Here is a 15,772-nt window from a genome sequence, read left to right as displayed (position 1 = left end):
CCATAGGGGACTCGCTCCCAGTAAAAGGCGGCGAGATGCCATCCGTCACTTGTCTGACTCACTGAATGTGTCAGTTTTAAATGCCACCTAGTTTGATAAGCTTCGCTTAGCGCGCTGGGGGCTTTTTTTTTTTTTTTTTTTTTCCCCTTATCTATTTCTATACCTTTCTTAACAGACTTGTAAATGCAGACGAGGACAAATTCCAAGTAAGAACTTTTAGTTAATATGAACATCCCTTGTATCTTTTTACATAAGCCCACACAAAAATGAAGAATACGAATAAGATGCGGCAGCCCAAAAGCCTCAGGTATCCCCTGGATTAGCAAAAGGTGACACCTGCAGTGTTTGGGGTAATCTGAAAAATCAGTTAAATTGTCTGTTCTTTGGGATTACGACTTCTTTTAATCCTCTTTTGCATTTCTAAGCTCCGTTTACTGCTTTATGATTTCAATAACCGCCTTCGCTGTGTTTCTGAGTGAGCTGGGTCACCGCGTTGGGCTGATGGTGCCTGGCCCTCAGCTCAGCAGGGGTTGAGATGATGGGGGGAAGGTTAAACCAGATTTTCTGCTCCGTATTTTGGTGATGAGCTCCATAGTCTATGCAGAGACCAACGTGAGACCGACTCCTAATTTAATAAATACGTGGGGACGAGGCGGGAGGGCACCGAGCAGCGTGTAGCTGATCTCTTCTCCCTGGGATCCAGTGATAGGGCGTGTGGGAACGGTTCAAAGCTGCACCAGGGGAGGTTTAGACTGGATGTTAGGAAGCATTTCTTTACCGAAGGGTGGTCAAACACTGGAACAGGCCTCCTAGAGAGGTGGTCGATGCCCCAAGCCTGTCAGTGTTTAAGAGACATTTGGACAATGTCCTCAATAACATGCTTTAACTTTTGGTCAGCCCTGCAGTGGTCAGGCAGTTGGACCAGGTGATTGTGTAGGTCCCTTCCAACTGAGAATATTCTGTTCTATTCTCTTCTGTTCTGTTTTATTGTATTCCATTCCATCCTAGCCTAGCCCAGCCTAGCCTATCCTAGCCTATCCTATCCTGTTCCATTTCATCCCATTCCATCCCATCCCATTCCATTCCATTCCATCCTACCCTCCCCTATCCTATCCTATTCCATTCCTGTCCAATTCAGTCCATTCTAGCCTAGCCTAGCCTACCCTATTGCATTCCATCCCATCCCATCCCATCCTGTCCCATTCCTTCCATTCTGTCCTACCCTAATGCTATCCAATCCTACCCTATCCAATTCCATTCCATTCCATTCCATTCCATTCCTCCACACGGAGCCCAAGATGTGGTCGGGTCTGTTCAGTCCTGGCTGGCTCCATCCCTCCCACCGCTGGGTTTCGGTGCTGATGCAGCCTGTGGTTACGGCTGAGTTGAGGTGTGTGGTTGAGGCGGATGGTTTGGGGAAGGTGCCGGAGGTGGGACGCGCACACCGGAGAGCTGGCGCCTTTGCCCGGTGTTGAAATCGAGACGAAGGGGTTATCTGGCTCTCAGACTTGCTGAATTCCCCTGGGAGCTGAAAACCAGGGACTGGTTTGTAGCCCTTTGCGAGTACTGTATTTAGCGTAAATAGTGCTGCGGGACTCGGCATCGATGGGGGAGGAAGAAAGAGTTGCTGTTCTAACCCAAGCCACTCTTCTTCTCCATCCTGCCTCCCCAGATGCTGCAAGTGTTGAATCATAGAATGGTTTGGGTTGGAAGGGACCTTCAAAGATCATCTAGTTGAAGTGTCTTTCTCTCTCTCTGTTTGTTCTCCTTCAGGCTGGAATGGGTGGAAATCATCGAGCCTCGAACCCGGGAGCGCATGTACGCCAACCTCATCACGGGGGAGTGCGTGTGGGACCCTCCCGCCGGGGTGCGGATCAAACGAACGAATGAAAACCAGTGGTGGGAGCTCTTCGACCCCAACACCTCCCGTTTCTACTACTACAATGCCACCACGCAGAGGACAGTGTGGCACCGGCCACAGAACTGCGATATCATCCCTCTGGCCAAGCTGCAGACCCTGAAGCAGAACACAGAGTCACCAAGGGCTTCCACCGAGAACAGTCCCGGGAGGAGCAGCAATGTCAGCAGGGAGGGCAGCACCAGTTCCTCCCTGGAGCAGGAGCTGGAGGGCAGCGAGAAGGTGCAGGAGCAGAGGTCGAGCCGTCAGTCAACCCAGTACGCAGTAGTGAAAGAAGAAACGGAAAGGTAAAAGCAAGGCTGGCTCTGCCGGCACATCACAGGCGCGTGCGACTGAGCTCGGTGATGGGTTGGCACAATAAAATTGCAAGTTCAGATACCCTGATAATCTCCCAGCGCTGAGGAAGAGCAGGGAGCAGAGCCCTCATCCCGCAGCTCTTTATTTCTGTTGTGCAGAGGTATTTTATGGACGGCTCCTCCAGGTAGATTGCTCGTGGGTCTGTGCACCAGGTCTTAGAGAACGGGTTTGCTCCTCCATAAAACAATCATAGCAGGAAGAGGTATAAGCACCTGTGAAAGGTGTTTCTCCTTGTTAGGGGCAACTTAGATGTTCCCTCTGGAAAGGTACATTAGAGAAATAATTTCTTGTCCTCTGAAATACATGGGTTTAGAGATTGGTGTGGTTTTAAATGATTTCCCTGGATAAGATCTCCCTAGTAAGGCAGCGTGATTCATGCTGCAACCCCAGATTGTCGCACTGGTCTGCAGAGCTCCCGACAGGGATGATTTCTCTCGTAAAGGAGAAGCTTCAAACTGAGCAGTGAGTTAGTGCTCAGTTTCTAAGGTCCAGCTGTGTACGGACAACGTACCGCGACGTATCTGCATTGCTGCTCTGTGCGTTTCGTTTCATGCTTTTATGGCTTGCAAGCTGCAGATCAGGCGGTTCATTATTTAATACATTTGTATTCTCTTCGATGATGCCTCTTGCAACATAAATAACCGAACAGTGTCACCGGCGAGCAATCAGCAGCGCAACTTCTGCTCGCAGCTAGCTCTGCTTCCTTACAGCTGGCGCGCAGAAACTGCGGCTATGTGATCTCACGGTCACGCAGGACGGGAACAGGAACTCCCAGCTCAGCAAGTGCTTTCATGTGGGACCTCAGACGCAGCCTTGCCTCCACGCGTCTAGCCCGTGAGGGTAGGTTTAATCTCCCTGAGCTTTTGGAAGATCATCTGATAAAATCGCTGCGTGTGGGGATGGTATCTTTGCTCCCAAGGCAGCTGGTGTTGGGAGAGGTAGATAGTTTTGATGTTCGGTCACAAGGATGCTGGGTGAGCTGGCTGTCGCTCGCTGCAGGCAGACGCGGCTGCGCACGGTGGCCAGGTCTGGCTGGGTCTGTTCAGGGTACGCTGCCGGCTATTTAAGCCAGTCTTTGCTAGCCCATCGCCAAAAATACCGAGCCCTGACCTTCGATAGGACACTAAATCCTCAGCTGCGGGGAATACAGATTCCCTCTGGAGTGGCAATGCTTTGTCAAACCAAACTAGCAGCATCCAGAATAGCCATAACCCTCCTGCCCGCCCCGCGTCTTGCTTCATTTGACTGTAACGGAGATGGAGAATATATTTCTCCCAGCCCTTTGTGCTGGGCGTTGCACAGATGTGGCAAAATGATGCCTTTCTTGAAGAGTTTCAGGATAAAGACCAAGGGACTCCAGGCAGGCTTTGGAGTTGTGCTGAAAACCGCTTCTCCTTTCTCCCAAGGCCTTGTTGTCATGCTGGCTGGCCCATGTGCGAGCAAACACCTCCTCTCCCTCCCGTCTTCTTCCTTCCAGCACCAAACGCTTTCCTCGCCCAGATCTGCAACTCTGCTTCACTGCCCAGGTGAACCCAGGTTCACCTTCCCACCACCCTCTGGGTTGCCCAATTCTTCCTTCTTCCATCCAGTTCCACGCTGCTGAGGTTTATGGCCTTCCTGTCCCGACATGTGTCCTTCTTGCAAGCTGCGTAGGTGATGCCAAGCGTCAAGAGAAATAAATGAGGTGCTGCCTGCGTCATGCCCGGGGGGGGCGTTCCTGGCACTTACCCTCGTTTGGAGGGATCCCATCTCCCATATCTGAGTTTGGATGGGCAGGGGACGTCATCATGGGTACAGGGAACAGGAATGACAACAGTTGGAGCCTGTTTGGGGGTTTGCAGACCAGAATCATGGGGGTTTCTTTCTAGGACTGCAGTTGCTGTTTCATAACGTGCTCCCCTCGAGGGAGTGCTCCGTGTTGCAGCAAGCTGGGCTCAGGGACTCCGTTTCTTTCCCAGGTTTTTACTCCTGCAGCTCCATTTTTTACACAGCGAGCACCTGGGATGGATTTTCCACCTCTCCGTGATGGGCATGGCCAACAGCTTCTCTTGCAGCTGGCAAATGACCTGCTCGGTGCTCCCAGCCCTTGGGCTGAACTGGTCCCAGTTGCCCATGGGAATGTTGTTTTCTCTGTCCTTTTTTGAACTCCTCATCACTAAGTCTTCTCTGGACCTCACAGCAGATCCAGGAGGAACCTGGATGTCCATGAAAGGCATGGTCCTCAGTGCTCCCATGTGCAGTAGCAGCCCGTTGCACCCACACCACAGATTTGTGAATCACAGAATCACAGACTGGTTTCGGTGGGAAGGGAACTTCCAAGGTCATCTAGTCCAACCCCCTGCCATGGGCAGGGACACCCTCCACTAGCCCAGCTTGCCCAAAGCCCCATCCAACCTGGCCTTGAACACTGCCAGGGAGCCAGGGGCAGCCACAGCTTCTCTGGGCAACCTCTGCCAGGGCCTCAGCACCCTCACAGGGAAGGATTTCTGCCTCACATCCCATCTCCATCTCCCCTCCTGCAGCTTCAGGCCATTCCCCTTGGCCTGTCCCTCCCTGCCCTTGGCACCAGCCCCTCTCCAGCTTTCCTGGAGCCCCTGCAGGGACTGGAAGGGGCTCTAAGGTCTCCCCGCAGCCTTCTCTTCTCCGGGCTGAACCAGCCCAACTCTCTCAGCCTGTCTCCACAGCAGAGGTGCTCCAGCCCTCGCATCATCTCCGTGGCCTCCTCTGGACTCGCTCCAACAGCTCCATGTCCTTCTTGTCCTGGGGACCCCCGAGCTGGACGCAGCACTGCAGGGGGGTTCTCACCAGAGCTGAGTAGAGGGGCAGAATCCCCTCCCCTGACCTGCTGGTCACGCTGCTGGTGGTGCAGCCCGGGAGGTGGTTGGTGAAGCAGGAGCTTGCTCCCGAAGCAGCGTGAAGGGTTAACGGGAATCGAGACGATGGGTTTTAATCCCCCTGGGCTTTGCTGCAGGAACACGAGCAGGGTCAGTGGCTTCTTGCGGATGGTCCGTTCCCCATAGTACTCACGTGCTGGACTGCAGAAGCTAGTGTGGACGCTGCAGGTCACTAATCCTGTCCTCCACCCACACGCTTTCTCTCCTTTTCCAGTGCTTGGGCTAGGCAGGTGTATTGTGGGATGCAAAGCTGCTGGGTAGGGTGGGAGGAGGGAGGACTGCACCTGGGCTCTCAAATAGAAAGGCTTAACCTGTGGAAACCTTCTGCTGGCTTTGGTGTTGGTGGAGGGCAAGCCAGCCATGGGGTGGTTTTGCTCCTGGCTGCTGGAGGGCTCTTTCAGCCCCAGCAATTCGTAGCTTTGGCCTTGCCAGGCTGGCACAGAGCAGATACCAGGTCTCCTAGCTTTAAAAATAAAATAAAAATTAAAAAAAAAAACCAACCCAGATGCCACTAGAGGGAGCAGATATTCCTGCTCAGTGGACAGTTTCCACCTGCATCCCTGGAGGTGACACAACGGTCCTGTCCCTTCGGCTCAGCCAAACATCCCGCTCCGGTGGAAGCACACTAAAGTCGCTTGACCCCCATGTCCTGGCTGGGAAAAAAAAAACATTTCCTCATTGACCTTCCCCTCTGAGCAACTGGAGTGGGCATGCTGGAAAGCCTGGAAAGCTTTGCTGAGACCTCAAGGTCACATGGACCCATTAAGGGAAAGATTTTTGAATGTTGAGGAACACTTGGAGGGGGTGAGGATGCTGCTGCGTGGTCTGTCACTGCAGCTCTTGCCACGAGGGAGGTCTGGCAACAAAAATAACCTTATTCCCACCAGAAATGGGATGGGCTTTGCTGCAGCTGACTCAAGGGAAGGGGAGATGCTGTGGGTTGAAAGGGGAGATGTGGTTGAGCCTGGTAGATGCTGTTGAGCCTGGTAGATGCTGTTAGCCTGGTAGATGCAGCATTTCCAGCAGGTGTGGGGTGGATGGGAAGCTGCAGAAACATCGCTGTAGCGCCAGCAAATCGCGGGCAGCTAAAAGGTTAAATCCCTGTGGAAGTGGGTAGAGCACAGGCTGGCGTGCAAGCTCTGCACGCTGCTGGAGGCAGCTGCCGGGGACACTGTGACGGGGTGTTTGCTCCACAACCCCGGGGATGGCCCATAGCTGGAGGACCCGAGGGGGTTTTATCCAGCTCTGATTGCTATAGCGAAGCAGAGATGAAGAGGGAGGGCTTGCTTATGCCGATCTGCAGGAAAGCTTCCAGGGATGCAGAGATTTCATCTCCAGAAGTGGCTGATGCTCTCAGGCCCAGGACAGATAAGCCGAACATGAGCTGTGCAAATTAACAATTGATTTTTGATGGCGGCGATAGCAGCTGCAAAGGGCAGAGCCAGTTCAGGCATTTGTGCCTCGAGCTTCTCGGCATTCAGGGTATCTCTGCGTTTTAGTGTGGGTTTCTGACCACGAGCAACTTCCAGACACAAGCCGAAAAAAATATGTATTTCTATACAGAATGTGTAATATGTTCTGTACCTGTCTGAGTCTTAAAACTTAGGAAAGCTGCTTCAGGCAAGGAGCGTTACAGTGCAGACGAACCGGGTGTTTCTTGTGGTGCTTAAAATATCTGAAGACATGAAAACTTCTGCAGAAGGACACGGAAAGTACCGTGCCTCTTTATACCTGAAGCATAAATAGGAAGCCACTCGACGGAGCTCAGACAGTTGCTGGCTCTCAGTGACCCCGTGGATGAAGTTTTTTTTATTTTACCTTCATCTTTTCCTTGTAAGCATTAAAATATATACCACCATGGATGCCCTGGCTGAGCAGAGGTGAAATTGTGAACTGATAGTGAGGCAGATCTTGAGCTTACGTGATCTCCAGCCCTGCTTTCGGTGGCATCTCTGATGCTGCATGCCTGTCTGCCCACCGAAGTGATGGTTTTGACCTGAGGGTCAAACTGCTTTATTTCAGTCTTCCTCAATGAAGAGCACTGCTGCATCCCCTTGCTGTAGGGATCATACAACCAAAAAATCATCAGATGGTTTGGGTTGGAAGAGACCTTCAAAGATCATCTAGTCCAAGCCCCCTGCAATGAGCACGGACATCTTCCACTAGCTCAGGTTACTCAGACCCCAGTCCAACTTGACCTTGAATATTTCCAAGGATGGTGAAATCCAGGGTTGGGATGACCTTAGAGGGCTGATTTTGTCAAGGCCAGGCCTGCTGGGTGATGCTTAAGCACTTGCTGGGCTCCAAGGTGTTGGAGAATCCTGGGTTGGAGGACCCAGGGCTGCGTCTGAACCTTGCTGTCCATGGGCAGCCAAGGAGAGACCCTGAGATGGGGACGATATGTGCAATATTGGTGAGGGGGGAAATTATTTGGGGTCACCTCTGCATGGGGGCGGTTGGTGTTTCTGAACCTCAACCCTAACGACCCTGAGATGAGGGTGGATCTGGGCATCACGTGGTGTGTTGGAGATGACAACTGGAAATACTTGATTTGCATCAAAAGGAGGAAACGGAAGGGGATTATTTGTGAGGCTGGGGAGGGGTGGGGGGGGGCAGGTTGAGTATCACCTTCAACCAGAGACATGGTTGAAATCTTCTTGGTAGGACAATTTAAAAGGATGTTTTTTCAGTTCTTGGTTTTGTTTCTCATAGAAGAACCAAGGCAGGAAGGAAGCTCTGGAGGTCATCTGATTGAACCTCCTGCTCCAAGTTTCATAACATTAAGTCTTATAGTCACTTCGACAAGGTTTCTGGCTAAGCATTTCCCTCCTGGTCTTAAAAGGGACGTCAGGGGAAGTGGGCAAGTCTTGAGCAACTGATCTCATTGGAGTTTGCACTGAGGTGCCCCACACCCTGTGGTGACCAGAGGATTGAGGAGCCAGAGCATCTGGTTTGGTAGGAGATGGTGGAGGCTGCTCCAAGTCCGTTCCTCATGTCCTCGGTGCAGCAGTGGATCGAGTTGGGGCAGGTTCCATCACACGTGTGCAGGCCGAGGATGCCGTCAGCCCTCGCATCCGCAGGGAATGTGCTGTTGCCAAGCGCTTGGGTCTCGCTGGACTTGCCTTATGCTGCTGTAGTGAGATGGGATTTGCACGTAGCTATAATTAGCAGCTGGATCCAGCTCCGGAGACCACGGTAGGAAGCACGGCTGTGTTGTCTCAACTCGGTGAGCTGGCGTGTGCTCATCTTTGGGATCTCAATAGTAGGTTTGTCTTGGTGGTCAGCAAAGGTAGAGCACTTCCCAGCGGGAATGTCTTGCTTATGCTGTCTTGCCATAGACTTTGCCTTGCTTGCCTTAAAATGATAACTTTTCTACAAAGCATAACATGTCAGCTGTGAAATCTCCGAGCAGGCTGCAGCCGGCACGTCAGCTGGGTTTTATGTCAGGTCACTGGGTTTTTCTACACTGTCTGAATGTTTCTGTGGTTAGTGGTCCGTGCAGAGTCTTCCTGTTGCTCGAAATCCTTGGAGAAGGCTTGAGGGGGGAGCAGAGAAGACCTCCTCCTTGGAGCTCATGCTGTCACCCACGGAGGGCTCGGCTGTGCCGTCAGCGGGCAGCATTTCTCCCCTGCTTCACCAGGGAGGGGTGACAAGTGGAGACTTGAAGGACAAGCAGGTGGACCTTCTCTGACCATCACGCAAGAGCTTTCCTTGGACCACCACACAGGACTCTTTGAGAATAGGGCGTTTTTACCGAAGTCCCGTCTGCTGTGAAATTATGCCCAAGTTATTTCTCAAGACTTGCACTTTTCTTGCAGGTCTCCCCTCCCCGATTCTGAACCCTGGTGTGACATTGGAGAAGATAAAATGCAGCACTTAAATCTTTCTGGATTAAGTGTAGCTGAGCTGAAATAGCTGAGGGGTATTCCCTAACAAACCAATCCCCAGGACATGGCAGAGCTGTCTGGGGTCGAGGCGTGATGGTAATCGGTCCTGTCGTGTGTCGGGCAGAGCAGGGTGGCTGCAGGTAAACGCACGGCTTTAAAACACAAATTCTTCTCCCTGGTGCAGGCAGCAGCCATTTTCTGACTACAAGAGTCCAAAAAAGCAGCTTTACAGTTTAAAAGATGGCTCAAACCTAGAAAATGTGTTTTGAGTGTCTGGGGAGCTGTTTCTCAGTGCCTCGAGTGAACAAAACCACAATTTTGTTTGCAGTTCTCTCAATTTATATCCTTTTTCTGAAGGCGTCGGGAAGACCTGCCATGCTCGGGTTTGGAGCGCAGGTGGATCAATGACGTAAGTCTCTGCAGCATCTGCTGCACGGGGATTTTCCAGGTCCCTGCAGAGATTCTCAGCCCTCCTCCAAAACAAGCCTCCGCTATGAGGAGAAACCGAGGAAGGATGTGGGGTTACTTCACAAAGCCGGTCGCAGCAGGGCTGCAGCATCGAGCAGATCCCAAAGACCTTCCTTCCCAACATCTTGCCTCCAGCAGTAGCATAATGCATGAAATTCAGAGCATTTCTTCACCCGAAGGTTGGATTTTCCCAGCTGGATGACATCTCCATGCGTGGTGGCAGGTTACTTCATGAGGATGCTGCGGGTGCCGGCTACATGGGACATGTTCCTTTCTATCTCAGGGCTTGGGTGTCAAGGAGCTCCTCTCCTGCAGCTGGGTCACCATCACACCGGCAGACCAGCTACGTGGTGGGAGGGGGACCACAAGCCTGCTGCATCCCTGTGCCAAGACCAAGTGGTTCTTCTCGATTTAGAAGCACTCCACCCAGGACAGAAAGCTGTCGGTGGTTCCACAAGCTGTGAGTCCTCACATGGACCTGGTCTCAGCACAGGTTCAGGCAGGGTTTGTAGGACGGGCTTTCTTCTGGGTTGCCGTCACTTAAAAACCCTAAGATGTCAAATTGTTCTGCTCTGAGGTTGGAGAAGGGGTATTTTGATGCATTGGTGTGTGCAGCTTGGACAGAGGAGTGATGGTCAAGTGCCACATGTCCCCTTCCAGCTGATGAACCCAAGTGCTGATGGTTTCCCACAGTGGAAGAGTGTGGAGGATACATCTAAAACCCATGTAGCTCCAGGAACACCACTTCGGCATTTCTGAAAGTGGAAATAAATAAGCTCTGCTCCTTGTTGCCTTCTCCATCTGCTGGTACCAGAGGACGGAACATTTCTGCTTCCTGAGCGGATGTTCCCAAGGTCTGGAAAACCCTCCGCAAGCAGCCGAGGTGCCCCCTGCAAGCACAGACTTCTCCTCTGCCTGCCTGCCGTGGAAGGACTTGTCCTGAAACAGCATTTGGTGTCCTTTACATCTCTGTGGTGTGTTCATCTAGAAACGGGCATCTTGGTACTGCCGATATCCCAAGGCTGGAACGGGGCCACCCATGGCTTAAACAACATTTTTATGGATTAAATTCATAAAGTTTGGTCAGTATTCAATGCTGAGATAACTAACCATGGGAAGAGTTTTCCAAAGGATGTCCTGAGTTCTCGATGGCCATATTGACCTGCTCCTTTCTGATAAGTGCTCCCAACTGACTCGTGGAGTGAAGGCCTGGAGTCAGGAGCTGCTTCTGGGTGAAGGTCAGAGAGCTGGAGCACCTCTGCTATGGAGAAAGGCTGAGAGTTGGGGTTGTTCAGCCTTGAGAAGAGAAGGCTGCGGGGAGACCTTATTGTGGCCTTTCACTACTTAAAGGAGGCTTTTAAGAAAGATCAAGAGAGACTTTGTACCAGGACAAGGGACAACGGTTTTAAACTGAAAGAGAGGAGGTTTAAATGGGACATAAGGAGGAAATTTTTTATGATGAGGGTGCTGAGGCCCTGGCACAGGTTGCCCCGAGAAGCTGTGGCTGCCCCTGGCTCCCTGGCAGTGTTCAAGGCCAGGTTGGATGGGGCTTTGGGCAACCTGGGCTAGTGGAGGGTGTCCCTGCCCATGGCAGGGGGGTGAAACTGGATGGTGTCTAAGGTCTCTTCCAACCCAAACCATTCGATGATTCCATGAAGTTTTTGCTCTACCACAGGAACAAAAAAAACAGAAGGAATTTGTTGAAGCCTGGAGTCTGCTCCCCATCTGCTGTTACCACATCGGATAGTCTGCGTTACACTGATCTAGATCAGCCCTAAATAGCTGCATCGTCCCTCCCAACACTCAAGGGTGAAGAGGATGGTCCGGAAGCCCTCTACCCTGCTGGTCCCCAGCGCTGCAGGGACATCATCCCATCCCCAGGCCACAGCATACCACTGCAAATCCTTTTCTTCCTGGTGTTTTATCCGCAGGGTGTTATGTGCGAGAGTTTGTGCATACAGGCAGCAGGCAGAGCAGGAGGTCAGAGAACCAAGGTCCCCCAGGGCTCCGGTGGCCGAGAGATCCAGCACAGGCTCTGCCTGCCCTCGGAGCAGGCTCCAAGGAGTCCCGCTTGCTGCTACAGGGATGCTGCCAGCCTGCGGAAGGAAACGTTTGAGGAAATTGTAGATATTATTGAAATGGAGATTATTTTTTTTCCCTCTTCTTTATTTGCTGCCTGTAGTAGAACAGCCACATCCCTCCCATTTCCCTCGCCGTGCTTGTTTCTTCCCTCCTCCCTGTGAGCCTTGCAGAGGTCACTGGGTTATTTTTCAGCAGATGTGAGATTCCACCTTATCGAACGAAACCCAGCAAGATCCAAGGCGGTGACCTTCAACGGATGCCACTTTGCCCACAACCTTGACCTGCTGCCGGGGGTGCACCACCAAACCAGGGATGGGCTTCCAGGTCCACCTTGAGAGTTTTTACATAGACCTGCTCCAAACTGCTGTTGCTTTGGTCTCCACGACAGAGTGCGGAAGAAGGTCGATATGGTTTTGCTAGGAGGTGCAGCACATGTTTGCTTTGCTGTCCTGATTCCTCTCACTTCCTGTTTTCACCTTCTGTTGGACACACCTCGACCGATAAAAGGATTCATGTCCTCAGGACATGGGATTAGTCCAGCATCCAGGTGAGGATGGTTCAGGCAACCCATTTCAAACAGCTGAATCCATCACAGCTGGATTGCTCTGAAGGTTTTTGGTTTAGCAATTACCACGCAGCCTCCCTCAGCTTCATACTCTTCTGCTGGTTCCATGAGATCCTTAATCTCACAAACCTCGTCAGGCATGGTGTTGGGGAAGATGCTGATTGGAACCATCGGGGTTGGGAGGGAGACAAGCAGCTTCATCTGCAGCATGGGAGGCAGGGTGGGACTGGGCTCTGCACTGTAATTAAAGCCAAGAGCTCTCTGCAGGAAATCACTTTCCAGGTCATGAGTCTTTCTCCATTGTTTTCACATGCTGCAAGCAGATTGCACATTGCACGGAGGCTGCACACAAAGCCGAGCTCCCAAATTCACTGTCTTCCAACATCTTTTTGTCTTGTTTTATCCCTGTTATCGATTTAGCCGAAGTCATTCCCACCCATATCAGGACAGACGCCCAGCACTCTTGCTCTGCAAGTGAGATTCTCATCTGATGATGCTTGGCATCACTGTGGATTTCTCCTAATGAGCATAGTTGGTCAAAGAGCAACTCAGTTGAACTAAATGATTGTTCTAGGTCCCTTCCAACAGAAATATTCTGTTCTGATCATGCCTTTATTTACGTTTCTTATGGTGCCTCTAAGCAGGTCATGAGGATCACGGGAGGCAATTGGGTTAACCTGTGTTTCTGCTGCTGGGTATCCATGTGGATCTTGGGTCTTGAGTCCCTGTAGGTGAGTGACCTCTTGTGATCAGCTACTGTAGGTCACCAACAATTGCTACCTTCTCTTAGGTATTGAGAGAAGATTTAATCATAGAATGATTTGGGTTGGAAGGGACCTTTGAAGGTCATATAGTCCAACCCCCCTGCAATGAGCAGGGACGTCTTCAACCAGATCAGGTTGCTCAGAACGCCATCCAGCTTGACCTTGAATGTTTCCAGAGATGGAGCATTGCCCGGCAGGGTGCAGCAATGCCTTTGATCAGCCAGAGCACGACAGACATCTTTGCAGACATATCCCTTCTCCAGCCGTGATCTCTCAGTGTCCCCATTTTGTCTGGATATTTGATTTCCGCAGGCTGGGAGACTGTCTCACTTGACTTCTTTTGGCTTCAGTTTTCCTTCCCCCTTGCCAATGCCGCAGCCGCTCGGATGCCGGCTGTGCCGGGTCTCGCCCCAGCTGGCCAGGTGGGTTTTGCACCAGAGGAAATGTTTAAAATGATGCTGTTCAGAAACCCATCTTCTGGGCTCAACGGGTGCCACGGACTCCTTCATTAATTTCCATTCGCTCACCGTGTTCGTCCTGCGCGCTTATTGCAGTCAAAACGATAACGATGCGAGCCAAACTCTTGGGTGTTTAACCATCTGAAAAAGTACACGGGTATTTGGAGATGGCGTCGAGCGGAAAATGCATTTCTGGTATAAAGCTAACAGCATCTCAAGATTTAACTCCCCTTCCTCATACCATTCTCAAATATTTCAGAGAAAAATGTTCATATCTTACATTTCTTGCTCTAAGCCAGGGTGGAAGATGAAGTCGGGGACAAAGCCCTCAGTCCTGTTTCTTTTTAATATCCTCTCCTTGAATTCTCCGCTGCCCGCTGCAAAACAGGACTTCGGATTAGACGGATATTTGTCTAATGCAGCCAAGTGCTTACGTAGATCATCAGACCCAAAATACAGTTTACATAACTGCAAAGAAAACCATCTTTTAACTTTTATTAGAAGCAGGGGCTGTAATTAAGAGTATGAAGCCTTGCAGGCCAATGATTAGAACAGAGGATTAGGCGCTGGGATTTCATTTCTATTCCTGGCTTTGCCATCGAGCCGTGCTATTTCAGTCAAGTCACTTTCCCTTATTTTAAAAATAAAAGCAATGCTGCTCTCGGAGCCGCTGTGAAATGGTGCCACTTCCTGTTCTAGGGTGAAAAAAAATGCTTAATTGTAATTTTATTTTTTTTTTTAAATTTATTAGATGTTTGGTGTTCTGTCAGAGGTTCCCATGCTAAAACTGCCAGAAACAAACTTGTGTCTATACTGGTGCTTTTGCAGTCCACAGTTTAGGGTGTTAATGCAAAATCACCTTCAAAGTGTCCTCCACCCCAGCTGGGCAAAGGTCCACGCCAGGAGACAGCTCCCACCGGGAAAAAAATGCAGAGCTGCCTTTTGCAAACGCTGCCGGCTCCGAGCTAGGTGGGAGGTGAGAGGCGGCTCCAGATGTGCCGCTCCTCCAGATGTGCAGCTCCTCCAGATGTGCCGCTCCTTTTCGTACGTCACTGCGGTACAGAAGCAGCTACTGGCGTTTCACGCTCCAGGGATGGTGTCGGTGCTCCTGCTCCTGATGCTCGCTGCAGTTGTGAGGTTCATCGCTCCTTTTTGTGCCCACCGAGGGTTGCATCAGCGTCACGTCGGCGAAACGTGGGCGTTGCGAGTATCGGAGCTGATGGATCTTGCGGCGTACGTGCTCCGTGTGTGCTGAGATGAAGCAGTGCCAGCCTCACCGGACAGCAAATGTTGGGAGCTTTTAGCAGCATCTGTTGTATCTCGGTAGCACGTTGAAAACCTCGCCCAGGCATCTGACTTAGCAATTGTCATAAAAGACATTTGGCAATTGGTTTTGGAATCTGGATCCCGCATAATTAGGCTCATACAAAATCCCATTAGTCAAATAGGGGATTAGCCCGGAGTCCTGAGTCCCAACTGCATTTGGGCAGGTGATGTGGGGGTTGGTGCAGGAGGATGGGCATTTTCATTTGATTTTATTTTTTTCCCCCTTGTTAAGCTGTCTTAATTCCCTCAGTCAGGGCAGCATGGGGCTCAGGAGTAACTGTCAGGCTGTGAGCACCCTCCAGCTCTTGACGTACGTGGTGAAGGTGCAGCTGCATCATGCGCCTGGTGTGGACAACATGGGCTGGAGCTGCAAGAGCTCGACTTGTTTTTCTGGAGTCTGTTCTGGTACAAGCATCAGGGTTGTCGGTGCACGGGGTTGTTCTGGAACAGCTCCAGCATCTGAAAGTCAAGATTTCTGAGCTGCAGCCTCAGGCTCCCTTGAAGAGCCGTGGAAACCTGGGGTTAGTGGGAAGATCTCTTCCCATTGCAGTAAGAAGACCATGTTGACGTTTATTTTGTCTCAAAGTAGACTAGCGTGTTACAAGGCCTCCTTTTTCTGGAGTAAATGTTCAGATTGACATTTGATGAGGAATAAGCATTTTGTTTGCATTTAGCGTAATGCATATAGCTTTTTTGTTGCATCTTAGTCTAATGCAAATCATAGAATCATGGAATCATCACATGGTTTGGGTTGGAAGGGACCTTTAAAGGCCATCTAGTCCAAATCCCCTGCAATGAGCAGGGACATCTTCATCTAGATCAGGTTGCTCAGAGCCCCGTCCAACCTGATCTTGAATGTTTCCAGGGACGGGGAATCTACCTCCTCTCTGGGCAACCTGTGCCAGTGCCTCACCACCCTCAGCATGAACAATTTCTTCATAACGTCTCATCTGAATCTCCCCTCTTTCAGCTTCAGGCCATTCCCCTTGGCCTGTCCCTCCCTGCCCTTGTCACCAGCCCCTCTCCAGCTTTCCTGGAGCCCCTGCAGGGACT

At 51.2% G+C, this 15,772-nt stretch overlaps 1 protein-coding gene across 3 annotated transcripts in view; it reads left to right on the top strand.

The window, feature by feature from the left end:
* ARHGAP39 (Rho GTPase activating protein 39) overlaps nucleotides 1-15,772 on the top strand; it is a 149,441-nt gene that overhangs the window by 84,802 nt on the left and 48,867 nt on the right. For all 3 annotated transcript variants that reach the window (XM_075743161.1, XM_075743162.1, XM_075743159.1), the window contains exon 2: nucleotides 1,774-2,205. In XM_075743161.1, the coding sequence (XP_075599276.1) occupies nucleotides 1,774-2,205 (432 nt within the window). The remainder of the gene's footprint in view (nucleotides 1-1,773; nucleotides 2,206-15,772) is intronic.

Source organism: Balearica regulorum, chromosome 2 (genome assembly GCF_011004875.1).
Source record: "Balearica regulorum gibbericeps isolate bBalReg1 chromosome 2, bBalReg1.pri, whole genome shotgun sequence".
Taxonomy (NCBI): domain Eukaryota; kingdom Metazoa; phylum Chordata; class Aves; order Gruiformes; family Gruidae; genus Balearica; species Balearica regulorum.
This window is presented reverse-complemented; position numbering and strand designations above follow the sequence as displayed.